A 13,450-nucleotide genomic window follows, 5' to 3' on the forward strand; every position below is an offset into this window, starting at 1 on the left:
CTAGAATAGCTAGCTCTCCCGATGCAACAGCATAATAACTGTAATTACTCTTTAAAAATGCGTTGAAACAAATAAAACAAACAGAAATGTTGAGTATTCACTTGACAGCGACACAGCATGCCCGCAAAACGTATGTTGAGGTTCAACACAATCGATTCATTTCTCCCTCTGCTCCTCAATGGCCTGCAGTGTTTGTAATTGTGGAGGCTTTAATAACAGTCCTGTCATCGGTGCAACACTGTCCTCCCACCACACTCCCTTTGTAACTCCGCTTCCTTTCTCTCTCTTTCTCAAGCTGATTTTCACTCTATTTCGCTTAAATGCCCTTGTTGTCTCTCTCTCCCTCTTTCTCTCTCTCTCTCTCTCTCTCATAAGATTATTTTGGGGGGTCGCAAGATGATTGATGGAATAGGGAAAAAAACATATTTGTATAGGACGATACTATACAATTTTTTCCAATTTTTGCTTTTTTCTTGTGAAATACTGAATAGTTTTCAGCCTCTAGGCCTCCTCTGATTCAGGGTTCCTATACATTTTCAATTAAAAAAATTCCATACTTTTCCCAGACCTTGATTTGTTTTGAAGATTTTGTCTGGTGTTCAATATGATTTACGCAGATAGACATCTTGCCCCTGCTAACTAGGTCATATCACTGTATAGATGAAGATTGTTCTTCACAGAGACAAATATCACAATATGTGAGATGATTGGCAGGGTTCCTACATGGTTTCCATTTTAAAATTCCAGATTTTTCCCAGACCCTATGTTCTTGACCGGATTTGATTTTGGTGGGTATTTGATATAATGCATGCTGACAGCGGCTGGGTAATAAGAGCGTCCCTCTATCTGAACATTATTCTTCACATCAACAAAAACTGTGGACTCAAAGTGGCTCTACAACAACATAAAAGCTAGAATTATGTGTGTATTGGACCTGAACCACAACATTTTCCATACTTTTTCCAGATATTTTTTTCAAATTCCCAAACTATTCAAGACCTGGAAATGATCAAATTCATTTTTAATACTTTTCCAGACTTTCCAGACCTGCATAGGAACCCTGTCTGATTATTAATGAAACAAGCTGAAAAAAGAAAGTTATTCTTCGGTTGAACTGTTCACCGCTCTGCACATCGAGAGGAGGCATCGCTTCATTTTAAGGGGTCACAAGCCAAAATTGTTGAGAACCACTGATCTACCTCATCCCCGTGCCATTTTCCACTCCTTGTGCTGCATTTACAAGTCTTCCTCTCCTTCTACTCACCCACCGCCTCTCCCTCTCTGCCTCGTGATTCTGAAAGTTGCCGAAACACATCAGTTCTTCAGCTGATATCTTAAATTCATCATCACTCTATCTAAACCCAGTTTTGGTTGGAAGTCGTTGAGATAGCCGGGCTGACTCGGTAATCAGTGACTGCCTAACCCTAAACACAAAGAACCTATTTAGTGTTGCTGGTTACGTTTGTCTGTTTTCTAACCTCAGTCCAGTTATCTTATTAATCTCTCTCTCTCTCCCACCTCCCTCACTCTCTCATGATTCAAATAAAATCCCTCTACTGGCATCAACTTCAACTATATTAGACTTTGAGAGATGCTAGTTAGTGCATGTTTGGCTAATTTCTAACCTGTGTTACAGTCTAAATGAATCTCCCTCTCTCTCTCTCTCTCTCTCTCTCTCTCTCTCTCTCTCTCTCTCTCTCTCTGGCTCTCTCTCTGGCCTGAACCAGTAATGATAGGGAACCGGTAGCTACAAGGAGGGGACAGTTCCTCACCCTACACTGTTATTATCAGGCCCTAAATACACTAAGCGGTGTGTTTGTGTTTGTGTGCACATGCATTCGTGCGTGTGTGCACGTGCGTATGCTTCTTTATAATTATAATGAGGGAAGCCAAAGGGCCGGGCCATCCAGCTCTTTACATTAGAAACATCTGGACAGCAGAGCTTCAATAATCAAGGCCTCTTCCTTTTAGAATTGACCACTGAAAATATAAGAATTGCAATTTTTTGCTTGTTTTTGTCTGTTCTCACTGCTCAAATGAAACACCGGATACTGTGACAAACTGAGAGGTGTTTAAAAGAAAAGAAAAGGGGAACACAATTAAAACAAATTGAGCATGAAATGTCCCACAGCTGGATAAAGACGTCTTGTTTCCTGCGATAATAATAATCAGACTTTCCAACTGCGCTGATAATCAGTTTGTCGTGCTTTAGTGGTTGCTATGCCGGCATGTGGTACCTAACTAGGCAGTGATATTTATCTTATTTTTATACCTATGTAGGTGTACAACTTTGGACACAGTACACATGCATGATTGCCGGTATGCCAGTGGTGATGAAAGTACGCCGTCTGCCTGTTGCCTTGTCATCATACCCATAATCACAGTAAAGAACGCCACTCGGGTATTACTGCCATGACGTGACACTGAGACGTGAGGCAGGGAATAAGCGAGGCACCAATCAGAAGATATGAGGTAATCAATAAGCATGGTAACACTGCAGTCAGAAGTAGCTGCCTGTGCAAGGCCACAGAGACGACAGTTTGGTACAGAAAGAGAGTCTGGCTTCTTACTGAAGTCAACAAATCAACACAGCAGATGAATGTATCTTGGCTTAATAGAGAAGAAAGAATAAACTGAATGCTTTAATTACCAAATAAAGGCTGTATGAAAAGGATTTGCCAGCAGGCCGAGGAGATACACACAGATTTAGCCATCGTAGAAGAAGTGCCACATCTTACTGTGTGTTCACTGCACTACTGCTGCACGAGGAACTGTTCAGACAAGTCACACGTTGTTCCCCTTCCAGTCAACAGGAGGTGCAAGGAATGGCCTAAAAAGAATAGAAGTACATGCTGCATATATGGATATGCAGCTCTGTCAACAATATCTGAGAAAAAATAGGCTGCAGTGGTTGTTGCAGTTCGAGTGAAGGATAGTTGCAGGAAATACAGGATGAAGACTTTTTGTGGTGTAGCAACTATGGATGTCAGGACAACATTTGTTGCAACTTGCTTACCATGCTAACCTAGACACCAGGCCTGGGACGAAGGTTGGTCAAGTTGTTCAAGTCAGATCCCATTTACACCCGGTATTAAATTGTAATCTGTATCTGGATATCATGTCTGGAAAAGGAAAAACGCATGTTAATGCAAGGAATAAATGTAAACAGCATGCATTGCGATCGGACTGTGATGGGATCTGTCAGAGTGAACTAGGTGGAAATGCAATCTGTGGATAGAAATGTTATCATCGCTGGTAGAAACATCATCACCACAGGTAGAAATGTCATCGACACGCGTACAAATGTCATCACTATGCTTAGAAACATCATCAGCGTGGGATGAAATGTCATTGCCATGGGTTGAAACATCATTTCCTCAGGTAGAAACGTCATCGCAGTGTAGAAACGTCTTCACCACTGGTAGAAAACGTCTTCACAATTGGTAAACATCATCTCCATGAGTAAGAACGTCATGGCTGCTGGTAGAAACGTCATCGGCGCTAGTATAAACATCATCGCCGTCTATAAAAACATCGCCGCTGGTAGAAAAACTTCTTCACCACTGGTAGAAACATCATCTCCGTGAGTAGAAACGTCTTCACCGCTGGTAGATATGTCATCTCCATGAGTAGAAACGTCTTCACCACTGGTAGAAACATAATCTCCGTGAGTAGAAATGTCTTCACCGCTGGTAGAAACATCATCTCCATAAGTAGAAATGTCTTCACCGCTGGTAGAAACATCATCTCCGTGAGTAGAAACGTCTTCACCACTGGTAGAAACATCATCTCCGTGAGTAGAAACGTCTTCACCACTGGTAGAAACATCATCTCCGTGAGTAGAAACGTCTTCACCACTGGTAGAAACATCATCTCCGTGAGTAGAAATGTCTTCACCACTGGTAGAAACATCATCTCCGTGAGTAGAAATGTCTTCACCACTGGTAGAAACATCTTCACCATTGGTAAACATCATCGCCATGAGTAGAAACGTCATGGCTGCTGTATAAACATCAGCGGCATCTATAGAAGCATTATCTCCGCTGGTAGAAACATCATTTCAACAGATAGAAACGGTCATTGCTGTGGGTAGAAACAGCACTGCTGGTAGAAACTTAGGAAATGTAACAGGGGTACAGGACTTTATTTTTTGGAACAACCTTGATCAATGAATGTAATTTACTGTATTTACTTGTAATGAGTCACTAAGTTAGGGGCCAATAGGGTTCAAAGAAAAACAGAGACAGCGTTATATGAAGGAGTTGAGGAGAACAATAGATGCAGAGAAGAGGGAGAGTGAATACTTCACTCTAATTCACTCAGACATTATCTGTGAATTCATTTCTACCTGTCAGACATATTTTTTCTCCTGTTAGTGTAACAGCACAAGTAGGAGAAAATAAGATAATAGGAGAAAAAAATATCTTACAGGCCAGAAACGATGCAGAGAGGAGGTATGAGTGAATTAGGCCGAATTAATCAGGTACTTTTCCTCCTATTATCGGTGGAGAATTGAACAGGAAAGAGTGCAGAGAGAAGAAAATTGAACTTCAGCATGATTAGGTCAGAATGACCTGACCCAAGGTTGTGACATTAAAGTGCTATTCTGAGTTAATGAAAAAAATCACTTCTCTATTTCCTAGATATGATCATATATGTATGCATTGCAAACTGCCCAGGCAATATTGTTAATCATTTGCCAGTCATGCCAATAAAATGTCTCCGATTTTGAGAAACAGGAAGAAGCTGTTTCCTCTCTCTCGCTCTTCACTCTCTCAAGGCTGCACTGGATGTTTGTTTTTAACCACAGCCTGCGATAATGACGTATAGATATGCACATAAAATGGATGGATTCCTCTGTTCGAAAAAATGACACCTACTCTTAAAACAAATTATTCTACTGGTAACACTTTACAAAAAGAGTACATTAATTAAGGGTTAGTTAATGCTTAATAAGCATTAACTAACCCTTAATTAACAGTTAACTAATGTGTCTGGTAATCATTTACTAATGGTGTTCATGTTAACTAAGGTATTAATTTATACATAATTTAATAGTCATCTTTATAAACTATTAAATAATGTATAAATTAATACCTTAGTTAACATGAACACCATTAGTAAATGATTACCAGACACATTAGTTAACTGTTAATTAGTTAATGCTTATTAAACATTAACTAACCCTTAATTAATGTACCCTTATTGTAAAGTGTTACCATTGTACTTTTAAAGGATAAGGAATAGGAAACTTAAAATTATAACATTTTTATTTTTGGATAATAAATAAACTCTGGTCAAAGCTATGATCAGATCAGTCTGATGAGGGTGGATATATAGTGCTTCAGTGCAACTTGTCAGTTGCACTGAAAACTGAACCACGTTAACATCAATTCACATCCCACAGCAGGAGCAATAACTCCTCAGAACTGAAAAACCACAGACAAACACACACACACACACACACACACACACACACACACACACACACACACACACACACACATACACATGTATAGACGCCCACACTCACGTACCAGGTCTGCAAACTGAACGGAAATGGTTGTCTAAACTGCACTTTCATCTACATGAAAAAACAGGCTGTTAGTTTCACTTTCAACCTCAGTGTCTGGTCCTGACCTGTCTGGTTTTGATGTATACCATTTAACACATCAATGTCGTCATGTGAAAACTTTGTAACTTCACGTCTTGGTGGTTTTCATGTTTTAACTTAGTTTTCTTAACCTTTAATGGTTAACTGCTCAATGGGTTGAGAAAATTCTACAACCCTTGGGTTTATGAAACCTTTTCAAAACCAATTAGAAACCTCAAGCTAAAAACAAGGCTGCTTCTTAGTTCCTGAAACTAACATTTTGGAAATACTTTGGAGAAACTTTCCACTAGACAACAATGATATGCAGTTTTGGTGGATGCTCCCCAAGCCGCCATGTTTTTCCAGTTTAAAAAACCAGGGACAGAAACCAAGGCCCAACGAGTGGTGCGTTCGACCAATCAGACGCAGCCTTGAGTCCGTGGCATCCTGTGCTATGCTGCATTCCACTGTACTCGGAACTCGGAGGTCGGAAATTCGCATGAACACACCTGACGTCAGAGCAGTACGGCGGCGCACACGGTGAAAAGTAAACCGAATTCACTTTGCATCAATTTGTATTTTAATAAAACTTGATTTTACTTGATATGTAGTTTTTGTGATATGAAAACATGTGGTAACAACTTTGTAGGTTCCATTTGTAATGTAATTCAGTTGACTTGCGCTTCGTTACTCGATAGAAGTCTTTGCTAGTATGAACTAGCCTGTTAACGCTACTACAGCATTTCCCGATAGGGAGTCATTCCTATGTTCCCAGGGTCCTATGTTCCCCAGATTTATATGGCACATAATGGGAACATGACAAAGGGTCCTATGTTCCCAGGGTCCTATGTTCCCAGGGTCCTATGTTCTCCAGATCTATATAGCACATAATGGGAACCTGAAAAAGATGTTCCCTAGCTCTGTATTCACTTAATATAGTTAGTTAGGGTTAGGGTTTAGGGTTATAGTTAGGGTTAAACATAGGACCCTGGGAGAGCACATATGTAGAACTGGGGGACCCTGGGAACATAGGACCCTTTGTCATGTTCCCATTATGTGCCATATAAATCTGGGGAACATAGGACCCTGGGAACATAGATACGTCAGATAGCTAACGTTAACGTTAGTGGGCAAAGGCTGTTTGCCCACTAATGCCTACGCCCATCAGGTGTCCAACACTGGAAAGCCGCACGATCTGTCCAATGAGGCCCCGGTGAAAACATATCATTAGTGCCTCATATTGAGCTAGGTAATGTCTCTTTTGCTTCCCATAATGGATATAAAACATTCTGGAAATTAAGTGTTTATCTGCACATCCATCTGTCATTTGGAAGTGACTGACAGGCTCTGTGATGTGTCAACGAATATTTATGATTTGCTCCATCTGCTTGATGCATATGATCAGTATGTTCTGGTGACTAATTTAACATGGGAACCGGGCAGAGTCTCCGCTGCCTGTCATGAATATTTAGAGGCCTGTTCCTGAGCGAGGCCGGGTCTAGAAGTGGGCAGAGGTGGGCATTGCTCACCCAAATTTTTAGCTCTGCCCACAATCACGTGTACTTCGTTTACATGACGCCCCTGTAGTGTCTTGTTGTGTTGGTTCGTGCTGTAGGGGCATCAATAATTCAAATTGTCCTGATTTCTGATTGGTTGGTTGGACAGGATGGCATGTGTTCTTCCTTAGCCAAATACTTATATTTCATATCGTATGCTACCAATAAAGTGATAGGGGAGCAGAAATCTTGTTTTGTTTGTTCTATTTTGTTTGTCCCACCCACCAGACACTGAACGGGCCAACCAGGCACAGGCCCAGGGGCCCGAGAGCTCAGGGGGGCCCCTAAGCCAGAGCCTGATACATGATAATGCTGTCACTAACTTTACATTTACTGCCCTTCAGTTGAAGGGCTTTGTCATTTATATCAACGCCAAAGCCCCAAAATTCCCCCTATAATAACCTAAACATTTGTTTTGAAGGTGTCAACACTGTCACAGTGAGTGTTCCCCTCAGTTTATCTATAGCGCTTTAGCAGTAAAGCTCTGCATTATTGTCCAAAGGCTTCGTAATGTAAAGTCATGGTTTACGAAGACCCTAAAATGTTGTTTTCTTTGATTTCTATTCTCATTAGATTAACAGGTGTGTCGGGGCCTGTCGATAGAGGGCGCTGTTAAAGTTTGTGGACTGTAACTGTGGGGGAGAGTGGTTACTCTCACTTACGTCCAGGATAAAAAATAAACTGAGAATTAAGATGACTCAAAAATGCCTCAATGCACTTTCATTATGACTGAATGAATGGCTATTGAAAGTGATCTGACTGAAGATTTGGACTTTGATGACATTGTGGAGATATCTGTGCCCAGAGGCCCTTTGTCTCATAATCCTCCTATGGTCTGAGCACCTGGTTGAATATGTGGATGTGCATACTTTGCCTTTTTATAACAAACAAAAAAAACAAAACACCAAACTCTGTTTACTTTAACATTTTTAATACATGTAGCACCACTTCCTCATAACCTACAGAGGTCTAAAATTATTGCGTCCTCTGTGTTATCGGCCATGCCAAGAATGATACAATTTTTTACCAATGTTTGCCAAAAACAATTCAAGGTTCAACATGGACAACGATGATTTTAAGGATTCATCACACTAATTCAGCTCTACATGTAAGTTTTAGCATGGTGTACTGTAACGTAACTCGTTTTGTATGGTAATTCCTCTACGCAGTGGTTTTTCTTTTTGTTCCCACCACCAGCCTGCTCAGTTGTTGACTTTGGGCAGGCTAATGACGATGGGCGGCAGGGTGTAGGCGGAGAGCAGCGGGTTGGTCATGCCGTAAGATCCGTACCCGGGGTACACGCCGTACCCGGGGTACCTGGGGTACCCGCTGTACCCGCTGTACCCGCTGTACCCGTACGCACCGGTGTACGGGTTGTAGCCGGGGAAGAAGCCGGGGTAGGTGTAGAAGGGGTTGTTGACGCTCGGGACGGTCTCCGGGAGTGGGACGGGGTAGTAGATGGTCCTGGTGCCCGTTCCTCCGGTGGTCTGATCCAGTGGCGGTCCGCTGGGAGGAGGGTTCTGGAGGAAGGAGAGAGAGGGAGGTGATGGAGCAACGTGATCTCATAAAAAGTTGTGAAATGAGCACAAACTCTGAAATGCAGATTTACGTGCCGTGGACAGGAATTTTGCAAAAATTACGTTCCTCCAGCACAGAATGGATTCTGTGACAAAAACATGAATTGGACATGATATTTTCAGCTTAAAGTTGGGTAACGGTGAGGTTTAGGCAGCTTTGGTTAAGGTTAGGGCTTTGGCCAGCATGAAAAACTTTTGTCACGGTGGAGATGTTAAATGTTGGCGTAGGAAGCACGGGGGACTGGGGGGACATGTCCCCTCCGATATTAAAAGATGCTTAAAATGTCCCCGTCAAAAAATAAACCACGACATTGTGTTATTTTGCCTCCGTATTGAAAAATTAACTGTGGGACTTTTATTTTGAAAATCTTCGTGCAATGTGGAATGAAGTTGAATGAAGAGAGTATCTCCATATGAAAAAAGTGCGCCACAATAAACAGACTTCATATCGGTGAGGAGCAGACAGCAGCCAATGCGGCACTCCAAACTGCAGCCAAAAACAAAGCTGCATAGATCATGTGAAGAGGTGTCACTCTGGCCCTAAATTAAATATCTTTTAATTACGTGTTCTGTTCTGCAATATTAAAATCATTCCACTGACGTTTTGGCCCGCAAAGGCAGACTGTAGAGAATATAAAGGCTTACATTCTGATGCAGGCCTTTGTGGGCAAAACGACAACGGAATTATATTAACTGTGTGGAAAAAATGAATACATTTATATTGTGAGCAGAGTGATGCCTCTTCACTTGATCTGATGGAGCAGAGCAGTCGGTGGAGCACAGGGCCGTTAAAGTGTCAATCATGATGAAGAAATTCATGGTAATCCAACGGCAAGATGTCCAATCAACACTACTGGTCAGATGCCGATAGAGGGAGAAAAGAAAAAAGAGGTTGTGCAGCAAATGAAAGGTATGATATTGTGCCGAGGAGGAATAAATGTGTAAAAAGTTATATAAAGCTAGTTTTCATGACTGTCAACAACAAAGGGTCAGTAGCTTTGTTGCCACTGCTTCCAAAAAGCACAGACATCTGTCCGTCAGTTATGTAAAGACAATACTTTGTCTATTTGCCTCAGTGTCCTGTATGCTTGTAAGTATGTAATCTTTCTCTGATATTATTACAGCATTATATTTTCGTGCTGATTTTTAAAATGGCAAGGTAGGTTAGGCCTAGTTGTTTTGCAGCTAAACTTAAACTTAATTCTTTACCATATTGGATGGCTTGCATCTTGTCTGAAACGTTTCTTTGCATGGCTCATTATCCTACCGTAATGGAACAGGTACTGTGCTGGCTTTTTGTATGTACTTTATAATTAACATATTTTCAAGCAACCAAGAACAGTAAAGGAGACAGAGAGTTTCCTTGTTTAGTTGACCTGGAAAGATGAAAGAAAGGCAACATCATTCCATTAGTTTGGACAGCTGCCTTTGGAGCATCGTATAATACTTTAATCCAACTCATAAAACCATTTTATTTGCAACTGAACAGCGGCCTGGTCTGTTAGAGAGAGAAATGGCTCCAATACTCCAATACTTGACTGTTTCCGTAAGTCTATTAGATATTAGAAAGAAATCAATTCTGGAAATCTCAAACAATGACAATGAGAAAAAAAAGTATAATCTTGTGTGGATTCAACAGACGTCAAACATCTACAAGACCAAGATATTTTATCAATATTTGAATGGCTACCTGATCCTTTGATATTTTCTTTTACGTTGTTCTGTCGATTATCCAATACTTGATTGAAATTCCCTCCCAATAACATGTTCATCTTAATGCCATTAATAATGACTTCAATACATATTAACAACTTGGGTTTAAACTTATATTGCTGTAACAGGATTATATTCAATAGTTTGTTAAATAATACATAAGCTTCCCCATGCTTTTTACTAGAAAAAGATAGTGTTGTGATAGATGGTTTAGTTCCTCTTTCACCCAATCCATTTTCCATTTCATCACTTGTTGATGGAATGGGTTTCTTGTAAGAGAGCAACGTCTGCTTTTTTAAACAGGTTTTTAAACATCAAATTAGTCTGCTATCAGGTGGTGATAGTATATGGAAAACAAGACATATTATCTTTTCTTGTTCCTATCATTTTTTCCAAAAGACACAAACCATGACAATATATACACAAACAAATGTAAATTATTATGTAAAAGAATACCAATGCCTTTTCTTACCTCCACTGCCTCGGCCTTGCCTGGCTCTTCCACCTGTAAGAAAGGATAAAGAGATCCAATGAAGGTTTGACTGTAAAAGCATCAGTCAGGTGTTGTACTACTCAGAAGCCAATAGTATTACAGTGATGGATGTAACTGAGACTTGTGGAGGAGGAGATAAGTTCTACTGATGCTGGTGCAATCCCCCGGTCGCCAGCAGAGGTCATACAAGTAATAAAATTACTTAATGCCTCTTTAAAAAACAAAACAAAAACTAACTGGAACACCCACTCTTTAATTACAGGTTCCTCGTGTTGTTCATGTTCACATCTTCTCTATTAAACTGTTTGAGAACAATCAAATTGTTTTTTATAAGTGTTGTTTTCATACTAATTGACTGGCACAAGATGGAAGAAGGTAGAGCAGCTGATCAAAGCTAAAAAACTAAAGTAAGTTACAACAAGCACAACCTGATGTGTGTTATTCATGATACTGTTATTCCTGTTGTAAAGTGTAATCTCTTCATGTATTACTTGAACATATCACTGTTTATTGTGCATTTAATATGAACTCATCTTTGTTCATGTCACTGTTCATGCTTAATTCATGTTAGTAAACACATTAGTTAACATTATTAACAAACATGCATAACAACATTAATTGATGCAGTTGTTCCGGTGCATTTAACATCAACTCGTCTTTGTTAATGTTGTTATTCATGTTTAATTCATGTTAGTAAATGCATTAGTTAACATTAGTTAATGAACACTTACAGGAGCAGCCAGAGAGGCAGCGAGCAGCCCCAGCAGCAGCACCACAGCTTCTGTCTTCATGACTCACGTTGGATCTCTGCAGAGACGACGGGAAACAAACACATAAATATCATCATAAATGCTGATCTGACAAAAACAACCATGGCCTTGGAGACCTTGGAGTCACAACTCCCTTTAACTCCCGAAAGAATATGCATGTCTCACTCTGCCACATGCATATTTTGCAACAATAGTCCCTCTTTAATGTTTACTGTGTGTAACTGTGCCAAATGACCCCAAAGGCATCTTTCAACAACACAATAAAGTTCTCTTCTATTCTTTTCTAAGTGCTATCATTAAGAACGTGGACCTCTGCATTAGATGAATGAATCTTGATAAAAAACAGAGATGTCATCTTACCTTAAATGAATGATGTATGAATTGAGTGTCAGATCTGCAGGACAGCTCTCTGTCTGTCTGCTCCTGGCCGGGCCGTATAAAAGCCTCTGGTGATTGGCTTTCATGACGTTTTGGGGGCCAATCAGATTCATCCTCCGCCACATCAAGGACGTAACCACAACACAGTGTGATGAAATGTAATCAGACGGCCTTATCACAAGTATCACAAAGCTTGATGTCAACAGATCAAATCAGTAAAGAAAAACCTGTCGTCGGCAGTGGAATGGGTGTAATTTGAGGTTGAAGTGTTTTTGAGATGGTATCTGTGTGCTAGACTGCTGTTTCTTAATCTATAGATTTGGCCCACTTGGAGGGTCTATGCATTTTCTCTAATGTAGGTTCTGGACTACAAAAGTTGAAGTAAACCCTGTGCTAAAGTTTTAAATCATAATGAAAAGTGTTTGTTCTCCATTTGAGACCAATGGAATGAGCCAGTAACGTTTTCTTCAAATTTAAACATAGGCTTAATCTCTGGTGCATCATTAGAAACTGATGATAATTTTGTCCTCTATCACAGCAAATTGTTGATTTTGCACAATTTCCTAAAAATTTTATTAGGGTTAGGGTCCTTTATCTCAATCAGTGAGTGAATGTCGTCATCCAATCTGCCATATTGCACTTAGAAAAGTGCATAATACAAATAACCAAACCCAAAGTAAAAAAATATATCTACGACATAACCTAAAGCAGACATAAACACAATCAGACCACCAGTCAGACATTATGAAAGACATTCCATTAAGCCACATTTCACATGCACTTTCCCCATTTTGGCTTTTATCTGCAAGTCCTGACACTCTGACGGTGGAGTTGCTTCATTCTGTGGATGAGAAGCTCACAGGAAAACACTTCAGTTCCTAAAGCAAAGTTCCACCAAAATAGAGGAATTTTAGGGCTCATTATTTGGCAAAGGTAGGCTTTAAGATTTCTTAAAATAATTTATGACTTTAATGGTAAGCCATAAAAGTGCTTTTACTTTATTTCAGCAGTGATTTTGTAGAAATACATCTATTTCTTTTTCCAAATGGTGGATATCACACTTTGGAATGAAACTCTTCATTTTTACTTAAACTCAGTTGGAGGGTTTGGATTCTTTATCTATCACTGTTTGAATGGAAACAAAAAATATGTGGTCAGTTCAATGAATTAAATAGGATATGATGAGGAAATAGAACTAGTTAATACAGTATCTTCTCATACTGTATGTCTTATATTTCTCAAGCAAAGTTGAGTTTTGTTCAAAAACTTTATAAATTCATATTGGAAAAATCATTACCTAGGCTATGGTTAGTGGATATCTATAAAACATCTATAGATCATTTCTCATTTCTCAACTTGGCTCATGGAAA

The 13,450-nt window shown here is 39.9% G+C and overlaps 1 protein-coding gene across 1 annotated transcript; it reads right to left on the minus strand.

The window, feature by feature from the left end:
• Positions 1 to 8,139: 8,139 nt before the first annotated feature.
• LOC139638938 (uncharacterized) lies at positions 8,140 to 12,105 on the minus strand. The gene is made up of 4 exons (XM_071512972.1): positions 12,063 to 12,105; positions 11,664 to 11,739; positions 10,912 to 10,944; positions 8,140 to 8,669 (listed from the first exon to the last, which is right to left on the minus strand). Exons 2-4 carry the CDS (start codon positions 11,721 to 11,723, stop codon positions 8,352 to 8,354), a joined length of 411 nt encoding a protein of 136 aa, XP_071369073.1. The 5' UTR covers positions 11,724 to 11,739; positions 12,063 to 12,105; the 3' UTR covers positions 8,140 to 8,351.
• Between the last annotated feature and the right edge of the window lie 1,345 nt (positions 12,106 to 13,450).

Source organism: Centroberyx affinis, unplaced genomic scaffold (genome assembly GCF_046629955.1).
Source record: "Centroberyx affinis isolate AG114_WGS23_722 - 3 ecotype Tasmania unplaced genomic scaffold, CSIRO-AGI_Caff_v1 ptg006679l_1, whole genome shotgun sequence".
Classification (NCBI taxonomy): Eukaryota; Metazoa; Chordata; class Actinopteri; order Beryciformes; family Berycidae; genus Centroberyx; species Centroberyx affinis.

What these genes read in the sequence shown, in the direction of transcription:
- LOC139638938 (XM_071512972.1), bottom strand. Translation starts at nt 11,723, where the DNA reads ATGAAGACAGAAGCTGTGGTGCTGCTGCTGGGGCTGCTCGCTGCCTCT. An exon ending in CTGCCTCTCTGGCTGCTCCT is followed by an intron (nt 10,945 to 11,663) that starts GTAAGTGTTCAT and finishes CCTTTCTTACAG; the next exon opens with GTGGAAGAGCCAGGCAAGGC. An exon ending in GCAAGGCCGAGGCAGTGGAG is followed by an intron (nt 8,670 to 10,911) that starts GTAAGAAAAGGC and finishes TCCTTCCTCCAG; the next exon opens with AACCCTCCTCCCAGCGGACC.